We start from the raw sequence: 27,185 nt of genomic DNA on the forward strand, positions 1-27,185 counted from the left end.
TTCTGCTTGCAGATAGACAATCTTTCTGAACTTTGCTTCAGTGCATGTCTCTGTTTGTCAAGTGAAACAGGAATTTAGGATGTTTTTTCTTTCTTTTTTTTTGTCTTGCTGTGTTAGCGTCAGACACCTCCGATGTGGCGTTTCAAAAGTTCACAGTTGGTCTCATCCTGGCTCCATTCCAGCATCACCTGGCGAGTTTTCCTGAGGAGTCCAGGCTGTTCTCGCATCCTGTCATCAACCGACAAACAAAAGAAACAGTCAGAGATTTAATGCAACATTTGGACGAGATCCAGAGAGGAAATCACATAACTGTAGGGCACAACAAGAAAGCAGCAGTGACGATAAAAGAGCAGACGAAGGGCAGAAAACAGACAGCAAATACAATGCAGAAATGCTGGCATGTTAAAAGTATGAAAAACAATGCGTGATGTGCAGGATGTTCATTAAAGAGGGCTTAAAGCAGCCACATGTGTTAAACTAAATATTTCTAATATAGTACATCTTCATTTGGCAGTTGTAGCTTGTGGCCACAGCTCCTCTTTGTTGATACAGCTTGTCTGTATTTGGCTTGATCTTCCAGGCTGGACCTTTCCCATCGGGGTGAGATAATTCCCCAGTTTTTGATGGCTGCACCTGCAGTTTGGCCACAAATGATCTTGGCAACTTAATGCTCTGTTGTCTCATGTAACCTAAATCTTATAACATACTAATTTTGGTTTTCCATCATGATTAAACCCTGCTTTATTAGTAAATCCTCAGGAAATGTTTTTTAAAGCTTCCCTGTGTCCCAAAACTATATCTACAGAAAATAGCTTCTTTTCTTAGGCACAAATAAATTCATAGCGAATTTTGATTTTTTTAAAAACAATGTTTTAAACACACGTGTTCACAACCCTGAAGCAGCACACATGAAAATTATGCTTAACCATCTATTTTCCATATCTTTAACTGCATAATCAATCCATGGTTACAATGGGGCAAGAGCCAATCCCAGCTGTAATAGGGTGAACGGTGGGGTAGGAGATGAAATGTGACACCACAAGATCCTTTACGAATGTCTGTACGTGATGGGTTGGAAATGAAGTACCTGCCTCACTATTTCCAAATGCATGATCGTACCAATGCTGAAAGAAACATGAAGTCATACAAAAAAATCAAGTTTTCACATTACTCTATGCAGTCAAAGAGGAACAGCCAGGTGCTGCTAATCATTTCTGCAATTGATCATCAGCAAGTTCGGCCTCCCCTCTAAAAGCAAACGTTTTGGTAGTATGTTGCTCTGAAACATTCGAGACTGTGTTAACATGCTTCCACAATCTTTCACCAGCAGAAATCGTGTGAGGTTTTCAAATCAATCGTAATTAAAATACAAGGGGAACGCTCCAGAGCTGAACACAGAAGTGGCATCAGCTGCAGTTCTTCTAGATGAGTCCAATTAAGACTGTTTTTTCACCCTATTCTCAGCACCCTTTTCTGTCACACCAACTCTCTGTATATCCTCTGAGTCTTCTTTGAGGTCATCCTCTCTTCCACTTGCCTGCCAGCTCCATCTTCAGCATCCCTTGTCCAATATATCCATGTCCCATCCTCTGCACAAGTCCAAACCATTGCAGCCTTGTCTCTCTAATATGTCTCCAAGCTGCTCAACCTGAGCTGCCCCTGTGTACTCTGGTTTGATTTCTTTAACTTCTATGGATGGTTTCACTGCACATAAAAATTCTGAGTAGGGATAAATTATTTTTATAACTCATCTATGTAGATAATTGAGTTAGCGCTGAGGCCAAGTTGATTGACAGGCAGGCAGCCTTGTAGCCGACCGAGTCTACAAAGGCTCATCCATTACTTTGACTCATTAAATGGATGTGTTCACTGTACTTGGGTCACTGGAGCCTTCTTGGGGCTTTAATGGTTTAGAAATTAGCACTCCATGCTCTCATCCATACAAGGTAAATTCTGGTTCCAAAAGTGCTGAGTCTAAAACAATGGGCAATGTCACAATGGCTACGTCCATCTTTAATACTGACTATACTAAAATATCAAGAGAAACTTCAAATTGAGAGTCATTTGATTTAAAAGAAATATAATTTCTAAAGTGGAAAGTTGGAGTAATTGAATTATGATGCTAGCTGTGTCTTGTTTATTTTCAGATGTGGAAAAAAAACCCATAAAAAATTGGTCTTAGGTTATTTCATATTGTAGAAGCTAAAATAAGAAGCTTCCTGCAGCATCTCCTCTTCTTATGTTGTAAAGAACAGAAATATATAATGATTTTTTGGTGTGGCATGCTGGTTAGCACTGTTGCAGACAGCAAGCAGGTCCTGGGTTAGGGTTAGTGCAGGGGTAGGCAACTCCAGGCCTCGAGTGCCGGTGTCCTGGAGGTTTTAGATGTGTCCATGATCCATCACAGCTAATTTAAAGGGCTAAATGACTCCTCAGCATTTCTTGAAGTTCTCCAGAGGCCTGGTAATGAACTAATCATTTGATTCAGGTGTGTTAACCCAGGGTGCGATCTAAAACCTGCAGGATACCGGCACTCGAGGCCTGGAGTTGCCTACCCCTGGGTTAGTGTATCCAAGTTGGTTTGGGTTAAAATGCACCTTTTCATGGTCTAAACACCTCCCCGTGTTTGCCTGAGTTCCTAATTAGTTAATTATTAACACAAAAATTTCCCATAGGTGTGAAAGTGAGTGCAAATGGTTGTCTGTCTCTCTATGGCAGCTGTGATACGCTCCAGCTCCCTGCGACACTGAATCGGAGATGCAGTAGAATTGCATGGATGGATATAGTGAATTTTAAATATTGATTCTTTTTCTTTTTTTTAATTAAAGCAGTGAAGATCCAGTTGACAGGCCAGTCTAAGAATCTGCTTCCATGTTTTTGCATTGCTGGCGATTCTGTTTAAGAAGGAGCATAATTCATACTGTCAAAGCTAATATTAGCCATTTATCCCCTAGTGAAGTTATGTAATGATATCACAACGAAAGGCAGAGGTGGTGTTTACTGTACACATAGGTTTATCCCTCAGACATTCTGAGAGAGCTCACCCCGCAGGAGCTTTATAACAGGATTACTACAGCAGGGGCCCAGGAGAACACCCACGCTTGCCCAGCTGTTTTAATCTGGGGATTTTTTTTAACAACTACGAACATTTTGTATTCAAACTGAACCCTTGTAGGTCGTTTTGTTCTGTCTTCCCACCTATGAGACATGGAAAAAAACATCAAAAGAAGCACAGTATGTACATTTGCATTTCAACTGGAGGATATGTAATGGCAGAGATTTTTTATAACAATGACTTCAAGGGATTAGTTATTTAAAATAGGATGTTTTAATGCTATATACAGTTGTTTGTATTATTAAACCTTGTAAAATACATCCGTCCATTTTCTGCCACTTATCCTGTTCCTTGTTACAGGCATGTGTGACGCCAAGTCTTCCCAACCCTACCACAGCACATAATCTATCTAGGGTATTCTGGCCTGTCCCAGTTGGAGGAAACTCCACACAAATCAGGGTTACTGGAGCCTGACTCACAACTGTCCAGTGGACTGGCCTTAGCCTATGGGACCCAGCCAAACTTGGCCTAAAGGAGTCACATGGGCCAACTGGAGGGGTACAATGTGGATGAGGCAGAAAGCAAAGGTGGTGGATTTGGTATTCCCTACAGTAGTTCATCCATCCATCCATCCATCCATCCCAGCTGTCCAGAGTGGTGACTAGTCCAGGGCTAACACACAGACAGAGACAACTGTTCATATATGCCCAATTTAGAATCACCAGTTAACCTAACCTCAGTTTGTCTCTTTGGACTGGGGAAGAATACCAGTATAACCAGAGACAATCCATACTACCACAGGGAGATCAAGCACTAACCACTGCACTGCTATATTTCAAAGCCGATCCGATAGGATAACTATTTGTCTTTATATTTCTGCTATTCAGTGAACAATTGACTAACATAGAGAGTAAAAAGGGAGAAGTAATTTTCTCAAGAAATGAAAACCAAACAAAGAAAAACTTGGGGGTTTCCTAGGATATTGATGGAGCTATTTGTTGTCCTTTTTTGTGCTTCTTTTTTTTTTATGATAAAAGAAGGTAAACATATTCTGGGAGTGAAACCATCACCACAAACAAATGCTAATGCTGCCAGCTCTTGCATCTGTGTAAAGAAGCACTGATTCGTTTTGCAATATCAGCTTAAGAGATGACGAGTTGTGTCTTTTGCCATCAATCACTTCCCACACAATGATGGTCCAAATAAGGCTGCTCTCTAATTAAAATATAACCCAGCACATTTTTTTGTTAGTCTGAAATATTGAATGAAAAGACCACCTGCTGCACTAGTATGAATTAAATAGACAAAGCAATGATTTGCTTCATTTTGGTAGAGCGGCAGCTGACAATGTCTGGAAAAGCTGCTTGAGCAGTGCATTGATTTTTACTGGTGTACTGGTGTAAGCCTCTGCTTTGTTGTTTAAGTAATGGAGCAAAGCCTGTGAGCTAGTTCATCTAGTTAACTCAACCTGCACAGCTCCATACACACCCACTCATTTCACATCATGTACTGAACACACCCTCCTCTAATTAAGCTGCAGAATTTCTCTCTCTCACTCTGACATGTCTGTCATACTTGTTGTTTCAACCTGTCCAACACCCTTGCATCCACCTGTAAGCTCCAGAGGGATATTTACACATCACTTCCTATTTTTCTTATGTAACACGTTTGCACAGAGAGCGATTATCTAAGAAACTAGGCACCGAACTCAAACAATACTCTGTATTTTGCTCCTGTAATAAACCATTTTTGAACAAGTTGCCTGCTGAAGGACCAGGTTTTGCCTGAGTTTTTCAAATGTCACTCTGACCTGGCTGTGGGGGCAAGGACACTAATTATGTTTCAAAATTCTCTTGAGTGTCTTTTATCCATAGAGCCCAAGGTTGTTCATTATGTTACGATTGTGGAACACTCACTGACTGAATTTGGAGACTGAATTTCAACTGGACCTTTCAAAATAAATCAATAAATAGCCCAGGGAGCAATGCAGTTACTCGCTAATGCTGTATCTCGTTCTTTTCCCTTTTTTCTTTGTCTTCTTTGCATGCACTTGGTTCCATTCGCTGAGCACCAGGCACCATCCTTTACCATCTACCAGGCTCAAAAACATTTGTCATGCACTGCATCCATATACAAGCCAAGCAATGTAGAGTGTCTCATAAAATCTGTTGTGGTTAAAGTATCCGGTTGTTCAGTCTGACGTCACTAGCCGTGTCTGGGTCTAAACTCCGCTGCAGGTCCATATATCAAACGATCACTATGGCATTACTGAGAGTTGAAAAACTGTCTAAAGTCTTTCATCTTTAATAAAATGATCAGCGTTCTGCTCTACCAGGTGTAACAATTGAGTTTGGCATCAAGGCATCCATGAAAACGGAATTTATGACATTTAACGGAGTTAGAAGTTAGCAGGGAGTTAGCTCGCTAGCTTCTATCTAAATACAATATAGCATGTTCTGACTGCGGGGTTTTGGAAACAAATTAAAACGTACAGCTCTGCTATCACTTCCAGCATAAATGAAGACAGAAAACTAAACAGCAGTGACGTTTGTAGGGTTACCGAAGTTGGGCTAGCTGGTATATAATGATGTGCTACGTGACCGCTAGCGAAACAGCTATGTTAGCATAATATAAACAAGCTAACTTTTTTTTCCACTCGATAAAAGTTAACGTGAGTGTTCTCGGTGGTCAGGAACAAATGTAATCGCATGGCAGGATGCTGTAAAAGGACCAAACTTCAGCCAGGAGAACAACTGAGATAATCCATCCACAATACGAGGTTAGTCATTCATATACTGCTGCATGGGCTGGGCTGTAGTTACATCCTAAGGTTTTAAAAACTGAGCTTAAATAAATGATTAGCGGTAATAAAAGCCGAGGGAGGTCAACAGTGATCACTGACTGTTTTAGGAGCTTTTTGAGATCAAATAGAAGAAAATACATAACATTAAACATGTTAACAACACAAAAGCCATATTAAACGCAGACTACTTTAGACCCGGAAGTAGGATTCGTTGCGTCATCACTGAACAACCGGATTAAGTTAGCAAATATACAAGAATTGCTTCAACTCCTATAGTATTGGTCAGAATTTAACCAAACACACACCAAATGATCGCCTCAGTGTTTAAGGCCGAGGTTGTTGTTGTTTTATGTAACAAACCATTTGTTATAGAAATATCCAAACAAATGTCAGAATTTTCAAAAAGACTAAAACACAGACTTGTGAGTTGAGTGAAACAGGTCTTGACCATACCTCCAACTTCCTGTTTTTGATGTAGTCGGCTAAAAACAAAGCTAATTATAGCCTAATTTACCACTTCAGCCTAAAATGGCCACCAGTGAATAATGAAGTAGTAATTATCTTCAAACAGGAAGAGAAAGTAACCTCATGGCAAAATGAAATTACAACTTATAACAGCTATTCAAAGATCTAATGACATTTAAAATGGGGTTTAAAATGCCTTTTAGTTAGACCTACAAATTGTTTGCTAGTTTATGTGTTCATTGATTTTCCACTTTAGTTTCTGCATGTGGCTAGGTATCATTTATATATAATTCCTTGAGTTTTCACATCATCCTGCCTCCCGTCAGTCCCCTTGAATCTTGTTAAGTTTCTCTTTGATTGGTGTTCCTTTGTTATGTAACTTCCTGTTTCATCCTGGATTTGTTTCAGCTGTGTTTAGTCCCCTTCCTGTTTCAATTTCCTTAATTACCACCTGTGTGTCTATACTCTGTTGTATCATGCTGTGCGTGTTTGTTACCTGTTTATTCCCACAGTGCACTTTTTATTACCTAATGTTTGTAGTGTTCATGCCTTACTTAGTTTTTGTTACTCTTTGAGCTTAATTAGACTTAATAAACAGCTTGGAACTCTGCCTCTCTGGGTAGCTGCCTTTGGGTCCACTCATCTTCACTCTCAAAACAAAGCAGTTGGTAATGTATGGTTGGTAGTTAGAGTTTATCTGGGGGTTTACATTAGACATAACTTCATGTGCTATTTAATGTTACATTTACACTACAGAAAACAATGCCTTGATCAAAATTACTGCAAAAGTCTGCAATGAATGTGCACTTTCATCAATTTTGAAATGGTTACTTTGAAGATAGGAACCAGATGAGTGACTAATCATAGGTAGAAGCCACCTTCAAGGGGATTTTGGCATGTCAGGATAGCAAAACTTTGACTGGGTCAATCTCTGTCAATTTCCAACTGAATGGAATAGTTGCATACTACTGGCAATTAACTTAACATTAAGCAGGACTACTTTCAAACCAGAACCTCATAGATCTGAAACAGAAATTCAGAGGTTCCTCCACAAATAAGGTGAGTGGGTGTGGATCTGTAACATAACACAAAGACTAGAGTAGAAAAAACTGTTGAATAAGACTTAGCATTTAGACCTGTCCTGAGTGTTTAATATGCAGTGTTGGGGAGTAACGGAATACATGTACCACCGTGAAGTATTTAAAATACAAAATATGAGTAACTGTATTCTGTTACAGTTACCGTTGAAAAGGGTGGTATTCAGAATACAGTTACTTTGTTGAAACAAATGGATTACACGGCGGTCTTTTCCTGTTTCATACATAAGGCTATGCTCTCTCTATTTTTAGTAATTCCACACCGGAGGAAACCTAAACAAAGCGCACATTAAGAGGCTCTAATGCCTTACCAAATGTCAACCTACTGTAGCTCATTTTATATTAAGATTTAAAAATCTAGTTGGTATGTAGTGGAATACATTTTAAAAGTAACCTTCCCAACACTGTTAATATGTGTTTAATATAAGCATCCACCACTGTAACAGCATATGAATGCAGAAAACGAGGATAAGCAGTATTAGCCCCCGCCCCTTTGAGGGTAAAATAATGATGATAAGTGCTGTAAATTATCTTATCCTCATACTTCCTTGTTTCACCCATCAATAATGAATCTCTAAATGCTTAAAAATTGTTGTCTAACACTGCAATATCTATCAAGCATTGCTACAGCATAATTATATGGTGCTTGATTTAAAAAAGAAGAACAAAATGTAGTGCACTTCACCACATGTGTGGTAAAGTGCAATTACATTTTTCTCATGCAGAGAAAAATGTAGTGTCTCTTGTTTGAAGAAGGGCAATTTCAAGTTGAGGCGGTAATGCGATCTCCTGCAGTCGGACAGTCGGCAGAATGGAGGCACAATATAAACATAATTACATTTATGACAGAAACACGCCACATCTCATCAGTCAGCGGAGGAGAGAGGGTGCCGGGTTGATCCATTTTGTCGCCCGTTCAGGGAGTGGAGTGGGGATATCACTTCACCCACTTAGTATATTAGACTGCAGCTAATTGATTGAATTGGATAAGACTTAAAGCACACCAAGAGTCTACTCTCCACATCGTCCACTCATCTGTAATCACATCCTTCACACATCTGATTCTCATTTTGAGAATTTTGTCCTCTTTGTACTTGTGTAAATCTGAGATATCTCGACCTGCAGGCATGCTGAAGACACAGATCTGTAATATTTATCCTTCATGCCTTTTACAGTGTTGTATATTTTTTTTATTTCTCTTTTCTAAAATGAGCATTAGTTTCATAATCGGGATGATTAATAACAGTTGATTGACTCCTTGTTTGTGATTAATGTTCACACTTTACCAAATCCCACACCCTTCTTGCACCATCCATGACAACATCGAATGTTCAGATTCCTGATTCTGGTCCAACTCTATTATTTACACAGTAAGGTGTGGGTGGTACTATACTGGTATGAGTACACTGACTGTAATCAAGCAGAAATAGCACAGCATGTGGGAAAAGGGTGCTTAATGTATGTACTGCATGTACCTTTTGGTTTACTCAGAGGGATTTGCTTCATGTAGTCCTTTAAGGTGAGATTAGAAACATCCTACTTGTTTGAAAAGACAGTTTTATTAGACATCGAGTCAAGACAAAGTGGTCAGACTGAGTTTAAGACAAGCCTTCACATGAAAGCCAATACAGCACGACTACAGAAGGCAAGACACACATCAGAGAAGCTGGAAGAAGCTGTGTGGATGATGTATCCACAACTATAGGACTGAGTACTGAATCAAGACATGAGAGAAATCAACAGTATACAATTAGATACATCATTTTTAGCCCGTGATAGTCCTGTATTTGTGTCCATAATCGACCTCTTGCACAGCCAATAAATGACACTTTGTCTCAACCCTTTAAATTAGTTACTGTTTTATTTTGGTAGGGAGTTATCGCCTGTGCCCTAAGCACTTCCTCCCTGTTTCTTTGTCTTGATTGTCTACACCTGTGTCTAGTTTGCTCCACTTGCTTCACTTATATGATTCCCCCTTGTGTATAAGTCCTGTCTTCCCTTCAGTCTTTATTGCAATGTCTGTTTGTTTTTAATACTGCTGTATTTAACAGTACACATATTGAGCAAACATGAGGAAAAACAGGAACAGCTGAACATACAGTTCATCATTCTGTAAGGGGAAAGTATTTCTAACTATGTCTTTGATTTTATTCACTGTTGCCTTCCTATTGGCTGGAAATACTATCCTTTAATATTTATCTTTTACAATGTTGCACATAAATTGCACAGAGACATGAGACATGAGGAGGAAATAGATCAGCCAGGGGCTGCAGTTTGTGGAAGGCTTCATAAGATAGGATGACAAACAGAGAAACAGGAATGGCAGGTGAAGTATGGAAATGTGAAATGTGGTGTTCTTCTGAGGCTGGTAAGTTTCAGTGTATTAGATATGGTCATCATCATTAACTTGAGATAAAGATCCTATCCAGCTGTTTAAGCAGAGACACCCAGACATTCCTTTCCATCTCCTCCAGTAGGCATCCCCAAGCTCCCTCATGCTGGAATCAGCTGCAACTGGAACTACATGGAGTTTATGGAAGTTTCATTCAGAAAAAAAAGTTACTATGTCAAAATTTCAGACTCAAAACTCATTAATTTGAGTCAATGAGTCTGAAATTTTGACCTATGGATGCCATTGGTTTTTTAGTAGCATAAATCTGTTTATTTCAGCTTATACCAGTTATTTCAGGCAGCATCCTGACACAAAAAATTAAGCTCATTATCTTTAGCACTGAAGTTCACAGGTTTTGATTATTCCTCTATTTTACTCTTTATCACTTGTACATCGGTATATTTATTTTGTTTTCCATGTGTGTATTAGCATGTGCGTTACTGGGCCGTTAAACTCCCATTGATTGTACTGCTTTTTACCTTGGCCAAATGATCTTATCCTGGTCAAATAAAAGCGTAAAAAACAACTTTGTTTCACCTTCAGTTTACTGTTTAATGCTCCAGTTGAGTAGTAATTCACGTCTGTTCTTGCATTAAAACCAAAACAACAACGTCATCCATGGCTGCCTTTACAACACATAACGCACATATGCACATTTTAAAGAGACACCATGCATTTTAAGCATGGACTTATTTGTAACTATCATGAGTCACACATGAAGCAGTGAACTGTGAAACTATTGTATAATATCCCCTTTGGTGTCTCCCTTCAGTTAAAAAAAACATTGCATTATGGAACATTTCACCTAAGAGTCCCTTTTAAATAAAATTTAATCTATGCTTAATATAAAGATGACATCATTATTATCATTTTTGGGATCTGGAGGTCATATCCTCTCCATTTTAAAATACTGTGTAATCTATCCAAATAGATTATGGACACAACAAATGGTAATGTGGGTTGAAGTGATGTTACCAGATGGTGAGTGCACCTTTGCAACAATATTTTGTCCTTATTTCAGTAAATGAAAAGCATTTGGCAGCAAAGAACATCAGAAAACATCTTTTTTTATTTACCAATTTTTTTTTCATATATATAAAAACAATTACTGTTGACCTGCTGGAAAATCTCAGATCTTAGAGGGGCGTGCTTGCAAAAGGAAAGAAATAGCCAAACAACATCCTTTATCTAACTCCATGTAACGTTTTTTCCTTTTTTTAAACAAGGGACAGAGCGATAAAAGCTTCAGAGAAAAAGCAAACAAAGACGCTTTCCACGTTGCATATTTAGTTCAAGCACAAAAGGACACAGTTTGCCGGATTAATCATTTGTCTGTGTGCTTTTTGATTAAATGCAATTATCTTCCAGGTTTCTTTAACCCACACACTGTCAAAGAAATTTGGATCAATTTAGAAGCCTCCGCGTTTGCTAAAATGAGCATCTGGGTTTTTGTGCTGGAATCAACAGGATCAACTGGGTGGTATGTGTTCAGATCAGTGTGGTGTACTATAATGTGCTTCCCAAGGCACTTTGTGTTCTGTCTAACCAGTTGAGAGTAGCAAGTGATGCGTGTTTGTTCACATGGTAAAGTGTTTGTGAGTGTGTGGTTTCTCATCTGTACCTTAATAATCTGTGAGCAGAGACAAGCTCGCTCTGCTGCAGCCTGTTGCTAGGTTTCTCTGCGCTCTACCTGGCAGAACATAAACTAAGCAGACGCTTTTGTCTCAGGAAAGTATCCAATTAGACAGTGAGTGCAGCAGGTATACATATAAACGTGGTCATCGTGTTCTGTCAAATTTTAAAAAACAGATTTTCTTTTTAAAATTTGACTTCTATTAATGTTTAGTGCTTCATGTTCTAACAAGATTATTAGCTATGGATGTCACAATTAGTGCAAAAGCCTTAAAAGCCTCAAAGACTTTAATTAACGCTTTTGAATTCACAACAGGTAAGAATTTACAGCTTTTCAGAATATAATTATACTTGATATTCAAACTGTGGCTTTTAAGTTTCTTTCTTTTCGTAGGTTCAAGTCCAGCTACTGAAGGGTGGTATGACACGTGCCCAATAGGGTGGTAGAACAGACAGGCACATACTGGTTGTGCTTACTTTCACAGGTGGAATTGCAGGTAAGATGTATCTGTATTCTGCATCTGTATTTACTGGGCATGTGTCTCCCTCACCTGCCCTCTGTTAAATCCCTTCAGTTCAGTTTTAATTATGTAGCGCCAAATCACAACAACAATCACTCCAAGGCACTTTATACTGGAAGTTAAAGATGCTGCAATAATACAGAGAAAACCCATCACCAACCATCAGATCACCCCCTGTGAGCATTCACACAGTAGGAAGAAAAAAATTCCTTTCAAGAGGAAGAAACTGAAACCAGAATCAGGCTCAGGGAGGGGCAGCCATCTGCCTGATCCAGACCTAACTATATGCTTTATCAACTAGGAAAGGTTTAAGCCTAATCTTAAAAGCAGAGAGGGTGTCTGTCCCCCTAAATCCAAACTGGGAGCTAGTTCCGCAGAAGAAGAACCTGAAAGCTAAAAGCTCTGCCTCCCATTCTACTTTTAAACACTCTGGAACCACAAGTAAGTCTGCAGTCTGAGAGCGAAGTGCTCTAATGGGGTGATATGGTACTATGGAGTCTTTAAGATAAGATTATTATCCTGATTATTCTGGTTCTTGTGTGTGAGGAGAAGATTTTTAATTCAATAATATAGAAGCTCACAAAAGGCACATGAAATTTAAATGTCCTTATCTTGCGCAAAAGTTGTTTTTTCCAGACGTTGTTGTAGTACCTGGTGAGAGTGGTATCCATGCTCTTCGAGGTTACAAGAGAAAATCGTGGTGTCACCCAGTGAGGTGAAGACAAATCTGTTCAGCCAGCACATCATTTACCAAAGCCTGAAACACAGCGGGTGTATTAGTCAGTGCCCAAGGGGGCTGATGAAGGCCGTCATCCACTCATCTCCCTCCTAGTCATGACCAAGCTTTGGGTATTACACAGGTCCTGTAGGAGTTCAAAAGCAAAAGGAAAGAAATAGCCAAACAACATCCTTTATCTAACTCCAGGTAACGTTTTTCTTTTTTTAAACAAGGGACAGAGTGATAAAAGCTTCAGAGAAAAAGCAAACAAAGACGCTGACGCTTTCCACGTTGCATATTTAGTTCAAGCACAAAAGGACACAGTTTACCGGATGAATCATTTGTCTGTGTGCTTTTTGATTAAATGCAATTGTCTTCCAGTCTTACTAAATAAAAACTTTGATGTATTTTATAAGTCTTGGTCATACCGTGTTTCAAAAGTGAGGCTTATTCATGGTATTTTTTGTTTGCTCAGTGGCTTACAACTTATCAATCACCAGTCTCTAGCCAATGAGCAAGTGATTTCACAGCCACACCCACCCCTTCTCATCACATCAATAGCCCCTTCCGGTTTCAACATGACTCTGCACCAGTGCACATAGCAAGAACTTGACCGGCCTGCACGGAGTCCTGACTTCAACAGACAGAACACCTTTGGGATGAATTAGAGTGGAGACTGTGAGCCAGGGCTTCTCGTCCAACATCAGGGTCTGACCTGAATGTGCTTCTGGAAGAATGGTCAAAAATTATCATAAGCACACTGCAAAGGGTGGGCTCATGTCATGTTAAACCATATGAATTAAGAATGGGATGTCACTTAAGTTCATGCGTGGGAAGGCATGAACAAGCAAATACTTCTGGCAATATCATGTATGTATACAGTTTATGAATGTAAGTCATGGCTTCTTCTGTTTCACTGGTCTCATTTAATCCTTAACTTTGTTTTCTCACCTGAAACAGAAAGTCACTCTTACCTTGCCGCTCATTTGCGGTCCATGTCTCCTGGGCCACTTCATGTTGCTGTGGCTCCACTTTACATCTGAGTGCAGTATTTCAATTTGCTGTCCACAGGGCAGACTCTGCTTTATTATTAGCCACTTGACGAGCAGGGAATAATTATAGGATGTCAGAAGGGTCTACATGGCTGATGGACAAAGCTATTCCTGTTGTGTTCCTGTCTTTGTTAGTACAGCTTGCATTTAGGAGGCAGAAGAAACGGTGCGACATGCAGGGCCAAATGATTCTTCTTCACTACCTAGGAACAGAAATGCAGTGTTCAGTGCCTGCAGCCAGCAGTGATGCCTGCTAATGTCTTGTCACGATATGTAAATCAGATGTCACATGAGATAAGCAGTTTAAATTCTGCGTGCTCTTTGGGTAGCTAGACGACATGTAATTAATGCTAGGTGAATGGTAAATGCACAAAGACAGAAGCTGTCACCAATCAAATGCCTTAATTGTTGAATATATAAGTTTGAATAATGATAATGATTAGTTTGACAATCTGCAACTAGGTGAGAAAAATAATGGCCTTCATATGTCAAAATGAATGTCACTTTACCAAGCAGGAATACATTAAACCTTAGAGTTGAAGCTACCACTGAGGGGAGGTTCTCAGGACCCTCAGGGACCCTGCCATCTGAGCTCTCATCCCATTAATTATTACCCTGTCAGGTGTGATATATAAGAAATAAAAGAACAGGAGTCAAATGATGAAATAAAACCTGCCTCAGTGTCTCGTCCCTCAGAGCATAATGAAGGGATAACTGATCCTTTCAAAACTGATCTTTCAGAGGGTTTGAATCTTGACTCTCCAGCTGTGCTTTACCTCCTGCACAGTCGCTTTATTTTTCCACTTCTGTTCAGAATGAACAAAGCTCTTTTGGGCAGAGATTCTGAGCAGAATGGAAATCATGTCGTTATCCTCTTTTTAACCCATGAAACATCAATATCTATCAGCAAATCATGCAAGTGCAAGGGGTAGGATCTATTAGCCTTACTATAAAATTTCTGACTCATAATGGGATACTAAATTTCCAATGCAAATGCCTGCAATAATCATAACATTCCATGTGCCTGAGTACTTTGTGTTTAATACTAATTACCACATTTTTGCATGTTAAACCAGCATAAAAGGCCCTTTGGAGTTGTCTTCTTTGAACTTGATTTCTGTGACTCCTTCTGATCACCACTGTGCACTCTAGAGGTCTGATAAACATACTGAATATCCTTTAAATATACATGATAAAAAAATATTTCTGGTGTTTACTGGCTTGTGAGGCCTGAGTGTGTTTTGTTTAGTTAATCAATGAAATAGTGTAAGCATGGAATTGTGTGTGTGGCCCACACACATAGGACCTAACAAAATACTGATCATAAAAACCCAAAAGAATTGATTGAAATGAGTTTGCTTAGTTCTGTTAGAATATAACAAAACTCACTTACCAGGCTCTCTAAAGCTGACTAATCCATTAGTCACATTTCGTTTCCATACGCAAAGCAAAATTTCAGCGTTTCAGCTTGTAACACATAATTGTTATTGCAATACACGCTTTATTAACTAAAAAAAGCTATCTTTGTGGCCTCTAACAGTCATTTATCTTTGCTTTTCTTTTTGTTGTTGTTGTTATTTTGAGTGATTTTTTAAACTTGAGAAGTAGTTTCCAGGAAAATCCAACAGATGTCACATTTATACCCCTCTATTACTCACCTGTAGCTCAAACAGTGAGCAGTACTGTAATAGGACTGAGTAATGTTAGCTTGCAAATTGAATCTACTAATCATTTATATATATATATATACAGTGGGGCAAAAAAGTATTTAGTCAGCCACCGATTGTGCAAGTTCCCCCACTTAAAATGATGACAGAGGTCAGTAATTTCCACCAGAGGTACACTTCAACTGTGAGAGACAGAATGTGAAAAAAAAATCCATGAATCCACATGGTAGGATTTGTAAAGAATTTATTCGTAAATTAGGGTGGAAAATAAGTATTTGGTCACCTCAAACAAGGAAAATCTCTGGCTCTCACAGACCTGTAACGTCTTCTGTAAGAAGCTTTTCTGTCCCCCACTCGTTACCTGTATGAATGGCACCTGTTTGAACTCATCATCTGTATAAAAGACACCTGTCCACAGCCTCAAACAGTCAGACTCCAAACTCCGCCATGGCCAAGACCAAAGAGCTTTCGAAGGACACCAGGAAAAGTATTGTAGACCTGCACCAGACTGGGAAGAGTGAATCTACAATAGGCAAGCAGCTTGGTGTGAAAAAATCAACTGTGGGAGCAATCATCAGAAAATGGAAGACATACAAGACCACTGATAATCTCCCTCGATCTGGGGCTCCACGCAAGATCTCATCCCGTGGGGTCAAAATGATCATGAGAACGGTGAGCAAAGATCCCAGAACCACACGGGGGGACCTGGTGAATGACCTGCAGAGAGCTGGGACCAAAGTAACAAAGGTCACCATCAGTAACACACTACAACGGCAGGGAATCAAATCCCGCAGTGCCAGACGTGTTCCGCTGCTGAAGCCAGTGCATGTCCAGGCCCGTCTGAAGTTTGCCAGAGAGCACATGGATGATACAGCAGAGGATTGGGAGAATGTCATGTGGTCAGATGAAACCAAAGTAGAACTTTTTGGTATAAACTCAACTCGTCGTGTTTGGAGGACGAAGAATACTGAGTTGCATCCCAAGAACACCATACCTACTGTGAAGCATGGGGGTGGAAACATCATGCTATGGGGCTGTTTTTCTGCCAAGGGGACAGGACGACTGATCCGTGTTAAGGACAGAATGAATGGGGCCATGTATCGTGAGATTTTGAGCCAAAACCTCCTTCCATCAGTGAGAACTTTGAAGATGAAACGAGGCTGGGTCTTCCAACATGACAATGATCCAAAACACACCGCCCGGGCAACAAAGGAGTGGCTCCGTAAGAAGCATTTGAAAGTCCTGGAGTGGCCTAGCCAGTCTCCAGACCTCAACCCCATAGAAAATCTGTGGCGGGAGTTGAAAGTCCGTGTTGCTCGGCGACAGCCCCAAAACATCACTGCTCTCGAGAAGATCTGCATGGAGGAATGGGCCAAAATACCAGCTACTGTGTGTGCAAACCTGGTAAAGACCTATAGTAAACGTTTGACCTCTGTTATTGCCAACAAAGGTTATGTTACAAAGTATTGAGTTGTATTTTTGTTACTGACCAAATACTTATTTTCCACCCTGATTTACGAATAAATTCTTTACAAATCCTACCATGTGGATTCATGGATTTTTTTTTCACATTCTGTCTCTCACAGTTGAAGTGTACCTCTGGTGCAAATTACTGACCTCTGTCATCATTTTAGGTGGGGGAACTTGCACAATCGATGGCTGACTAAATACTTTTTTGCCCCACTGTATATATAAAAACACCCAGCACGCCCCTGTGGGCGGTTTATCCTTCAAGCTCGGGTCCTCTACCAGAGGCCTGGGAGCTTGAGGGTCCTGCGCAGTATCTTAGCTGTTCCCAGGACTGCGCTCTTCTGGACAGAGATCTCCGATGTTGTTCCCGGGATCTGCTGGAGCCACTTGCCTAGCTTGGGAGTCACCGCACCTAGTGCTCCGATTACCACGGGGACCACCGTTACCTTCACCCTCCACATCCTCTCGAGCTCTTCTCTGAGCCCTTGGTATTTCTCCAGCTTCTCGTGTTCCTTCTTCCTGATATTGCTGTCATTCGGAACCGCTACATCGATCACTACGGCCGTCTTCTTCTGTTTGTCTACCACCACTATGTCCGGTTGGTTAGCCACCACCATTTTGTCCGTCTGTATCTGGAAGTCCCACAGGATCTTAGCTCGGTCATTCTCCACCACCCTTGGGGGCATCTCCCATTTTGACCTCGGGACTTCCAGGTTATACTCGGCACAGATGTTCCTGTACACTATGCCGGCCACTTGGTTATGGCGTTCCATGTATGCCTAGGATTTCTGGATATCAGCCACCTCCTCTATCTGCCGGTGGTACATACCGGTTGGTTCCTCGTCTCCCTCCTCTTTCTTGGGTTTCTGCTGCCTGAGGTATTCACTGAGCACTCGGTCATATATATATATATTAGGGGTGCAACGATACACAAAATTCACGGTTCGGTTCGGTTCGATACTTTGGTGTCACGGTTCGATATTTTTTTGATACAAAAAAATGTTCATGCCTTTTTAATTTGTCATTTATTAAAATTATAAATATATATTTTAACACAAAAGTACAGTTTTTAAATTTAACCCTAACCCTTGTGCGTGTTGTTTTTTAGCTCGTCATATTGCAGCCACAGAAATTCTTTTGTCCATGAAACCATAAAGCTGCACTTTCTTTTTGCCTTATAGTCTGATTTGTCATAACTTCTCCGTTTTGTGGTAAGCTTTTCTTTGGCTGTCACTTCTTCACCCTGACCTGTCTTATTTGGCTCAGCAGAACTAAAATATATATCTGTCTGTGAAGGTTCTCAGTCATCCAGGTCATCGTAGTGAAATATATATCCTGCCGCACTCACATAAGCTCAGCGATTCTCTGCGCGATCAACCTCTCACATGTTTAAGCTGCGGGAGATTTCACTTGTCATGTTTGCATAGTAAGCTAACAATTAATAAGACGATGTCAGAGGAATTGGTGCACAAATTATCATCACTCACAGATCAGTGCTGTCGCTCTCTATACACAGTTCGCGCGATTGCAAAGTGAAAGCAAAAAAACAAGCGCAAATTCAAACACGATTTCAATATGTCACATATTGACAGTGGCTCACCCAATGACATAATTACCCAGCTACATTTCTGAAAGAATGCAAAAGCATTGACATATATTTTTCTTTCCTACAATAGCCCGACAGGCAGGGCAGAGATAGCCCCAGGACGTCGGGCTAGCGATATTGCGAGCCCTGTATCTGATTGAGGAATCACTCATCTTTGGAAAAGAGAGTTTATTACAGAGAAATGTCTCTTTCCAAAATAAAAGCTATACTATCCGCTTCTTCTGGGCTATATTCTCAGCAGCATATTAAACATATCAGGTCTCCATAAGGAGAATCCTGTGCTAACAGCTGTCTAAATGACTCGGCTAAAGTTTGTAGCATGCATGCTTGTTGTTTTTGTCTTTGCACTAGGATGATGTCGGTGTAAATGTGCAGTCATATTCGTTGTGTTCCCACTAGTGCTTTCAGGTTAATCTCGTTGAAATAACCTTAACGCCACAACACGGCAAATCTCCGTTAACGAGCTACCCTATACAGAGGGGCTAGACGGCCAACACGTTAACGAGCTAACTGCGCTAACACACTAGCTCCCACCCATGTAATTGAGCATTGCATGGCACATCCAACATACTGTTTTACTTTAGTCCATGACTCGCTTACCTTCAGGGTCATACGTCACATGAAAACCAAAATAATTCCAAAGGCCAGATCTGAATGAGGGTGGGGAGGTCCACTTCTGTCTCACTAGCTTGCCCTGCGCTCTTCCTTCTGACCATGCTGTCTGTGTTGAGTGCTCAGTGAATCTGCGTTCGACTACTCCGCCTAGGCTGCACTCTCGAGCCTAGGCGGAGTAGTCAAATGCAGATTCACTGAGCGCTCAACACAGACAGCATTGTCAGAAGGAAAGTTGATAAAATAAATTACAAATTTTGTATTGTTCTTTTTTTTTTCTCCCCTTTGGTTTTCTTTCTTTCTCTCCCCCTCTTTCTTTCATTCTTTCCCCCTGTCCTATCCCACAGTCATGTCTGTCCCGTTTGCAACTGAAAATAAAATAAATTCATAATTATAATAAAGGTCAATCAAATGGACCAATATGATGATCCACTTAAAATAAATCCTCTTGGCATCTTTCTTGGCCTCAAGACAACAATTCTGATGGCTATAGATCCAAACGGGACACACAAAAAAAAAAAAAAAAATTGAAAAAAAATTGAAAAAAATTGTATTGTTCGATACATATGCGTACCGAACCGAAAGCACTGTATCGAACGGTTCAATATCGATACGAATATCGTTGCACCCCTAATATATATATATATATAAACACCCAGCACGCCCCTGCGGGCGGTTTATCCTTCAAGCTCGGGTCCTCTACCAGAGGCCTGGGAGCTTGAGGGTCCTGCGCAGTATCTTAGCTGTTCCCAGGACTGCGCTCTTCTGGACAGAGATCTCCGATGTTGTTCCCGGGATCTGCTGGAGCCACTCGCCTAGCTTGGGAGTCACCGCACCTAGTGCTCCGATTACCACGGGGACCACCGTTACCTTCACCCTCCACATCCTCTCGAGCTCTTCTCTGAGCCCTTGGTATTTCTCCAGCTTCTCGTGTTCCTTCTTCCTGATATTGCTGTCATTCGGAACTGCTACATCGATCACTACGGCCATCTTCTTCTGTTTGTCTACCACCACTATGTCCGGTTGGTTAGCCACCACCATTTTGTCCGTCTGTATCTGGAAGTCCCACAGGATCTTAGCTCGGTCATTCTTCACCACCCTTGGGGGCATCTCCCATTTTGACCTCGGGACTTCCAGGTTATACTCGGCACAGATGTTCCTGTACACTATGCCGGCCACTTGGTTATGGCGTTCCATGTATGCCTTGCCTGCTAGCATCTTGCACCCTGCTGTTATGTGCTGGATTGTCTCTGGGGCATCTTTACACAGCCTGCACCTGGGGTCTTGCCTGGTGTGATAGACCCCAGCCTCTATGGATCTTGTGCTCAGAGCTTGTTCTTGTGCTGCCATGATTAGTGCCTCTGTGCTGTCTTTCAGTCCAGCTTTGTCCAGCCACTGGTAGGATTTCTGGATATCAGCCACCTCCTCTATCTGCCGGTGGTACATACCGTGCAGGGGCCTGTCCTTCCATGATGGTTCCTCGTCTCCCTCCTCTTTCTTGGGTTTCTGCTGCCTGAGGTATTCACTGAGCACTCGGTCAGTTGGGGCCATCTTCCTAATGTATTCTTGGATGTTCGTTGTCTCATCCTGGACTGTGGTGCTGACACTCACCAGTCCCCGGCCCCCTTCCTTCCGCTTAGCGTACAGCCTCAGGGTGCTGGATTTGGGGTGAAACCCTCCATGCATGGTAAGGAGCTTTCTTGTCTTTATGTCAGTGGCTTCTATCTCCTCCTTTGGCCAGCCTATTACCCCAGCAGGGTACCTGATCACGGGCAGGGCGTACGTGTTGATGGCCCGGATCTTGTTCTTACCATTCAGCTGACTCCTCAGGACTTGCCTGACCCTCTGCAGGTACTTGGTGGTTGCAGCTTTTCTAGCGGCCTCTTCATGGTTCCCATTCGCCTGTGGGATCCCCAAGTACTTGTAACTGTCCTCTATGTCTGCAATGTTGCCTTCTGGTAGTTCAATCCCCTCAGTTCTGACTACCTTCCCTCTCTTTGTTACCATCCGACTACACTTCTCCAGTCCGAACGACATTCCAATGTCATTGCTGTATAGCCTGGTAGTGTGGATCAGTGAATCGATGTCTCGTTCACTCTTGGCATACAGCTTGATGTCATCCATGTACAGGAGGTGGCTGACAACTGCTCCGTTCTGTAGTCGGTATCCGTAGCCAGTCTTGTTAATGATCTCACTGAGGGGGTTCAGGCCTATGCAGAACAGCAGTGGGGACAGAGCATCTCCTTGGTAGATCCCGCACTTGATGGTGACTTGTGCTATGGGCTTGGAGTTGGCCTCTAGTGTTGTACGCCACATCCCCATTGAGTTCCTGATGAAGGCTCTTAGGGTCCCATTGATCTTGTACAATTCTAGGCATTCCAGTATCCAGCTGTGGGGCATTGAGTCATAGGCCTTCTTGTAATCAATCCAGGCAGTGCACAGGTTGGTCAGTCTGGTCTTGCAGTCTCGGCTGATTGTTCTGTCTACCAGTAGCTGGTGTTTTGCGCCTCTGGTATTCTTGCCAATTCCTTTCTGTGTCCCGCTCATGTATTGACCCATGTGCCTGTTCATCTTAGCCGATATGATGCCTGACAGGAGCTTCCATGTAGTACTGAGGCAGGTTATTGGTCGGTAGTTGGAGGGGACCGGTCCCTTCTTGGGGTCCTTGGGGATCAGGACCGTCCGGCCTTCAGTTAGCCATTCCGGGTGTCTCTCGTTAACTAGCAGCTGGTTCATTTGTGCTGCCAGACGCTCGTGGAGTGCAGTCAGCTTCTTCAGCCAGTAGGGGTGAACCATGTCGGGCCCTGGTGCTGTCCAACTCTTCATACTGGAGACCCTTTCTTGGATATCTGCCACTGTGATGGTTACTGGACCCTGTTCAGGGAGGTCGCTGTGGTCAGCCCTCAGATCCTCTAGCCACTGAGCATTGCCGTTATGGGTTGCATCCTTCTCCCATATGCTCTTCCAGTATTGCTCCGTCTCCAGCCTTGGTGGTGCTGTTCTCTTATTGTTCCCTTGCCACTGAGAGTACACCTTTGCTGGTTCTGTGGAGAACAGCTGGTTTATTCTCCTGCCTTCTATCTCTCTGGTGTACCTCCTCAAGCGGCTGGCCAAGGCTGTGAGTCTTTGCTTGGCAGTTTCCAAGGCCTCAGGTATGGACAGCTTGCTGTATTTCTTAGGCACCTTATTTGTCGCACCTTTCTGCAACTCCGTTAGTTGGCTAACCTCCCTCCGTGCTACTTTGATCTTGCCCTCTAGCCTCCTTCTCCATGGAGGGTACTGCCCCTTGTCGCTGTTCAACTTGTAGCCAAGCATCTCACTGATCACTGTTGCCGTATTGTAGATCAGCTTGTTAGTGTCGGTAATCGTGGTTGTAGGTATTGCCCGTAGTGCTGCGTTAACATCATCTAGCAGACCTTCTGAGGGAACTTCACGTAATCTTGGTAACCGGCTACGCGGGATCCAGGTTTCAAGCTTGGCCATGATCCTATTTTTCAGGTCAGTTCCTCTCGCACTCAACGATCCTTCTCCTATCGCACTTGGGGCTATGTACCCAATCTCGGGTGGGGGTGATGATATCTCCCCCCTGACCTGGCGTCCTGACTCCTCCTTGCCGTAGCATTTGTGTTGTACCTCGTCAATCTCTAGCTGTGAGAGCAGTCCCTTCTTTCGAATGTTGGAACACTGAGCTACTAGTTGTTTCGCCGTCATTGTGGATGTTGGGTATCGAAGAATCCATAGGTCCCTCATCCTATTCATGTAGCCCCTTCCGCCGGGGTTACTTGCATAGTAGCATTCCAACAACGCCCTGTTTTCGTCTCTTGCCCACCGATGCCTTCTTGTTCCAGTAGCCCACTTTTCGTCAGGGTGCCCTATATATATATATATATATATATATATATATATATATATAAAATTGGGAGCATGAAGTTGTCTAAAATGTCTTGGCATCCTGAAGCTATAAGAGTTCCTTTCAGTGGAAAGAACCCAAAAAACAAGGCCTCACCATAATCTTTCCTCCACAAAACTCTGTCTGGTCTTTAAGTCTGACGTCATTAGCCATGTCTGGGCCCAAACTCCGCCACAGGTCCTTAAGTCAAACAATCACTGCAGCATCACTGAGAGTTAAAAAACTGTCTAAAATCTTTCATCTGTACTGAAATGATCAGTGTGGCTCCTCTACCAGGTGTAACCATTAAGTTTAACATCCAGACATCCATGAAAGTAGAATTTATGAAATTTAACAGAGTTAGAAGTTAGCAGGGATTTAGCTCGCTAGTTTCCATCTAAATATAATATACCATGTTCTGACTGAGGGATTACTGAAACAAATTAAAACGTACAGCTCTGCTATAACTTCCAACATAAATGAAGACAGGAAACTAAACAGCAGTGACGTTTGTAGGGTTACTGAAGTTTGGCTAGCTGGTATATAACGATGTGCTACGTGACCGCTAGCAACACAGCTATGTTAGCATAATATAACTAGTGAAGCTGGAGGATGAACGCTAACGAACGGAGGACTTTTTTCCACAAATTAAAAGTTAATGTGAGGGTTCCCAATGGTTAGAGGCAAATGCAATCGCATGGCAGGATACTGTAAACGGACCAAACGTCAGCCAGGAGAACAACTGAGATAATCCATCCGCAATACGAGGTTAGTCATTCATATACTGCTGCATGGGCTGGGCTGTAGTTACATGTACAGGTTTAAAAACTGAGCTTTAAAATGAATAGCGGTAATAAAACCCGAGAGACGCTGACAGTGATCGCTGACTGTTTTTAGGGGCTTTTTGAGATTAAATAGAACAAGATACAAACTATTAAAACATGTTAAAAACACAACAGCCTTATTAAATACAGACTACTTTGGGCCCAGAAGCAGGATTCATCATGTCATCACTTAAAGACCGGATACTTGGGACAATGCAGTCAGACAAGTACTGTTGTCCTGGCAACCGCCAAACCCAGACTCACCCATTGGATTACCAGATGGAGAAGTGGGATTTGTCATTCCAGAGAACCCATCTCCACTACTGTAGAGTTCAGCGGCAGCATGCTTTACATCACTATATCCCACACTTTGCATTGCACTTGGTGATGTAAGGATTGAATGCAGATGCTTGCCCCGGTAACCCATTCCATGAAGCTCTCATTAAGTTTGGAGGCAAGTGACTCAGAAAGTTGGCGACCTATGGATATTATGCACCTGAGCATTTGCCACTGAGTTGCTGTTGTTCCCAGTCACTTCCTTTTTGTTTTAATACCACTAACAGTTGACTGTGAAATATATGGTAGTAAGGAAACTTTCCTACATTCTACCATGGTACCAGGGTGGAATTCACATATCTAAACCTCCATGGCCACAGGTGCTTGATTTTACACACCAGTGGTCGTGGAGGTGATTGGAACGCCTGCATCCAATGATTTGAATGTGTGACTAAATACTTATAATACTTATGGTATTAAAGGTAATCAGGAAGAGTGGAAATATAAGCGTAACAAGACACAGCTGCAAAAAATCAAGGACAATGAGCCAGGGAAAGTAAAACCAGGAATAAGACACCAAAGACAACAAGCTACCGAAATAAAACAGGAAGTCTGACTCACCTTAACACCCTTCAAATTGTAACGGAAGGTTTTTCTGTTTTTTTCCATCTTATTTTTCAAAAATGTCTTACTGTTCCGTAAACTGGCTTGTTTTGCCAGTTTGAGTGTATATGTTTCTCCAGCCAACACAGCGTTGCATAAGAGCTGAAACTGTTAACTGGGGGTTAAAAGATTCTTAGCAAACAGTCATGAACTACTAAGAATGAATCACTGGCGTTCCAAGCGTGGGATTGTTTGGGCCATAAAGTGAATTTAGACTGCTTGTTGTCTGCTACGTTGCATGACATGGTTGTGCTTGTCATTTCTTTCATTCTTCTCCAAGGAGAACAGACAGCTTATGCGGTTCAGTATAAATAATATGAAAGCCATCAAATAAGAGAAGAGAGAACTGCTGCCATGTCTGACAACAAAGAGGAATAAAAATCTTTATGCAGACTGTGAAATCTGTATTTACATTACATGTCCTCATGCGTCCTTCTCAGGCCTGAGCCTTCATTGAGCTTCTGCAGTTATTAGACTTTCTAATAATAACAGCAGCAAAGGGTCAAATACAAATTTGCTCTCTCCAAATGTTCTCCATGAACCTCATCTTGATGTGCTTCTCATATTGTCTGTTTACCTGTGAAGCTGACATTTATTCAACAATATATCCTCAGAAAAATAACCAGAAGTGATTTTTTTTCCTTTTTGCTGTATTTTGACTGTCTATTAATGCACAGTAGTTGTTTTTTTTTCAGTCTGTGATTCAGAAACTTCTTCAAATGCAAAACAATCTGGCGCTTTTAGTACTAGCAGATAATTCATACATGAATTACGATTTCTAGCTGCACTGCCAGATATTCAGTGTTCTGACTCTTTCTATTAATTTGCACCAACAGGCACACTTGACCTCAGAGTGGAACCTCACTCTTCAGTTTAACCCAGAACAACTTGACATCAATTTAGACATTTTTTGCACTCACTTTTGGCTCCCTCACCATGCGAGGAAATTAAAAATTGTTACAGGGTGTTATGGTACTTCCAAGCAACAACGTTTCCATAGCCACTAAAATCACCATGCTGATACTTTTAGGCATTGTCTCCAGAGATTGTTTGTGATAGGCAAAACACTTTATGAAGCCAGACTGTCGACTGGCTACATATTTAAAGAATGTTAGCTACCACTCACCGCTCGTCTGCAGGCTTTATTTAAATGGAAAACTTCCACAACAGGCAAAAAAAAAAAGGTTTTTGCTAAAAAAATTTAAAAAAAGATTTAGAGCAGAAGTTTTTTGCACTGCATTTTAAAATGAAAACAATAGCATTTATTTACAATTAAAGACACAGAGCAGAAAGTGTGTTACTGTTTTACATCCACAGACACACAAGAAAAGAAGCAGGCAACATGACTTCAAGTTATGGCAATTTTATTTTTGTATTTCAGTTTTTAAAAAACAAACAAACGTCCCAAGAAGAAGGATGGGGTGAAAGAAAGGTGGAGAGAGGGGGAAGGAGGAAGAAACTATTGATCAAACTTGATGCTGCTGGGTCAGTTCTTTCTCAGCAGTCTGCTCCAGAATCCCCTCCTGTCCTCGGCTTGCTTTTCTTTTGCCTTCAGTTCTTTTAAGGTTTTGTTGAGCTGCTCCTCGGCATCTTTAAATTGTTCTTTCAGCTGCTGTTTGGCCAGTTTCACTTTCTGTTTGAGGAGCTCTTTAGCTTCCTTTTTGTGCTTTCGTATTTCTTTAAGTGCGTCTTTGCAGTCTTTCCTGGTCATTTCTTTCTTGAATGCCTTCACCTCAATTTTCTCTTCTGCAAGTTCTTCTTGCACTTTCATCAGTTCCTTCTTCATGTTTTGAGTGTAACTCTTTGTATCTTCCATTTCTTTCTTTGCTTCCTGTATCTTAATTTTCTCTTCCTCCAACACTTTTTGAGCTTCCAACAATTCTTTCTTCAAATTTTCAATCTCATTTTCTGCCTCATGTTTACGTTTTTTCTCCTCTTCAAGTTGTTGCTTTACACGCAGTAATTCCTTCCTCAGTATTTCAGCTTCAGTCATTACATTTGCAGCTTCTTGTGTTGCCAACTGCATTTTCCTTTTTTCCTCTTCAAAAGCTTCCTGCACCTCCTGTAATTCCTGCATCACATTTCCTGCCTCCTTCTTTGCAGTTTGATATTTATTTTTGGCTTCTTGTGCTGTGCTTTTCTCTTCCTCCAATGCTTTTTGAGCTTCCAACAGTTCTTTCTTCATATTTTCATTCTCGTTTTCTGCCTGTTGTTTTCCCATTTTCTCTCCTTTAACTTTGAGACCCACATGCAGTAATTCCTGCAATATTACTTCAGTTTCAAACTTTGAATTTTTAGCTTCTCCTCTTGATTTTTCTGCCTCTTCTTTTAATTTGACATTTTCAGCCTGTATCATTTGAAATTCTTCTTGCAGGTTAATCAGCTGTACTGTATTGTATGGTGAAGCACTCACCGATCCTCTTCTCGTTCTCCCCTGATTCAT

The 27,185-nt window shown here is 41.4% G+C and overlaps 1 protein-coding gene across 1 annotated transcript; it reads right to left on the bottom strand.

Annotated features, from left to right (window-relative positions):
* Positions 1–119: 119 nt before the first annotated feature.
* On the bottom strand, positions 120–27,185 carry LOC146649796 (uncharacterized). The gene is made up of 4 exons (XM_085386108.1): positions 26,889–27,185; positions 26,475–26,573; positions 1,120–1,124; positions 120–228 (listed from the first exon to the last, which is right to left on the bottom strand). Exons 1-4 carry the CDS (start codon positions 27,183–27,185, stop codon positions 120–122), a joined length of 510 nt encoding a protein of 169 aa, XP_085242234.1.

The sequence above is a fragment of the Rhamphochromis longiceps genome, linkage group LG17, assembly GCF_057381845.1.
Source record: "Rhamphochromis longiceps isolate RC_006_pf linkage group LG17, R_longiceps_female_GT1.1, whole genome shotgun sequence".
Lineage (NCBI taxonomy): Eukaryota > Metazoa > Chordata > Actinopteri > Cichliformes > Cichlidae > Rhamphochromis > Rhamphochromis longiceps.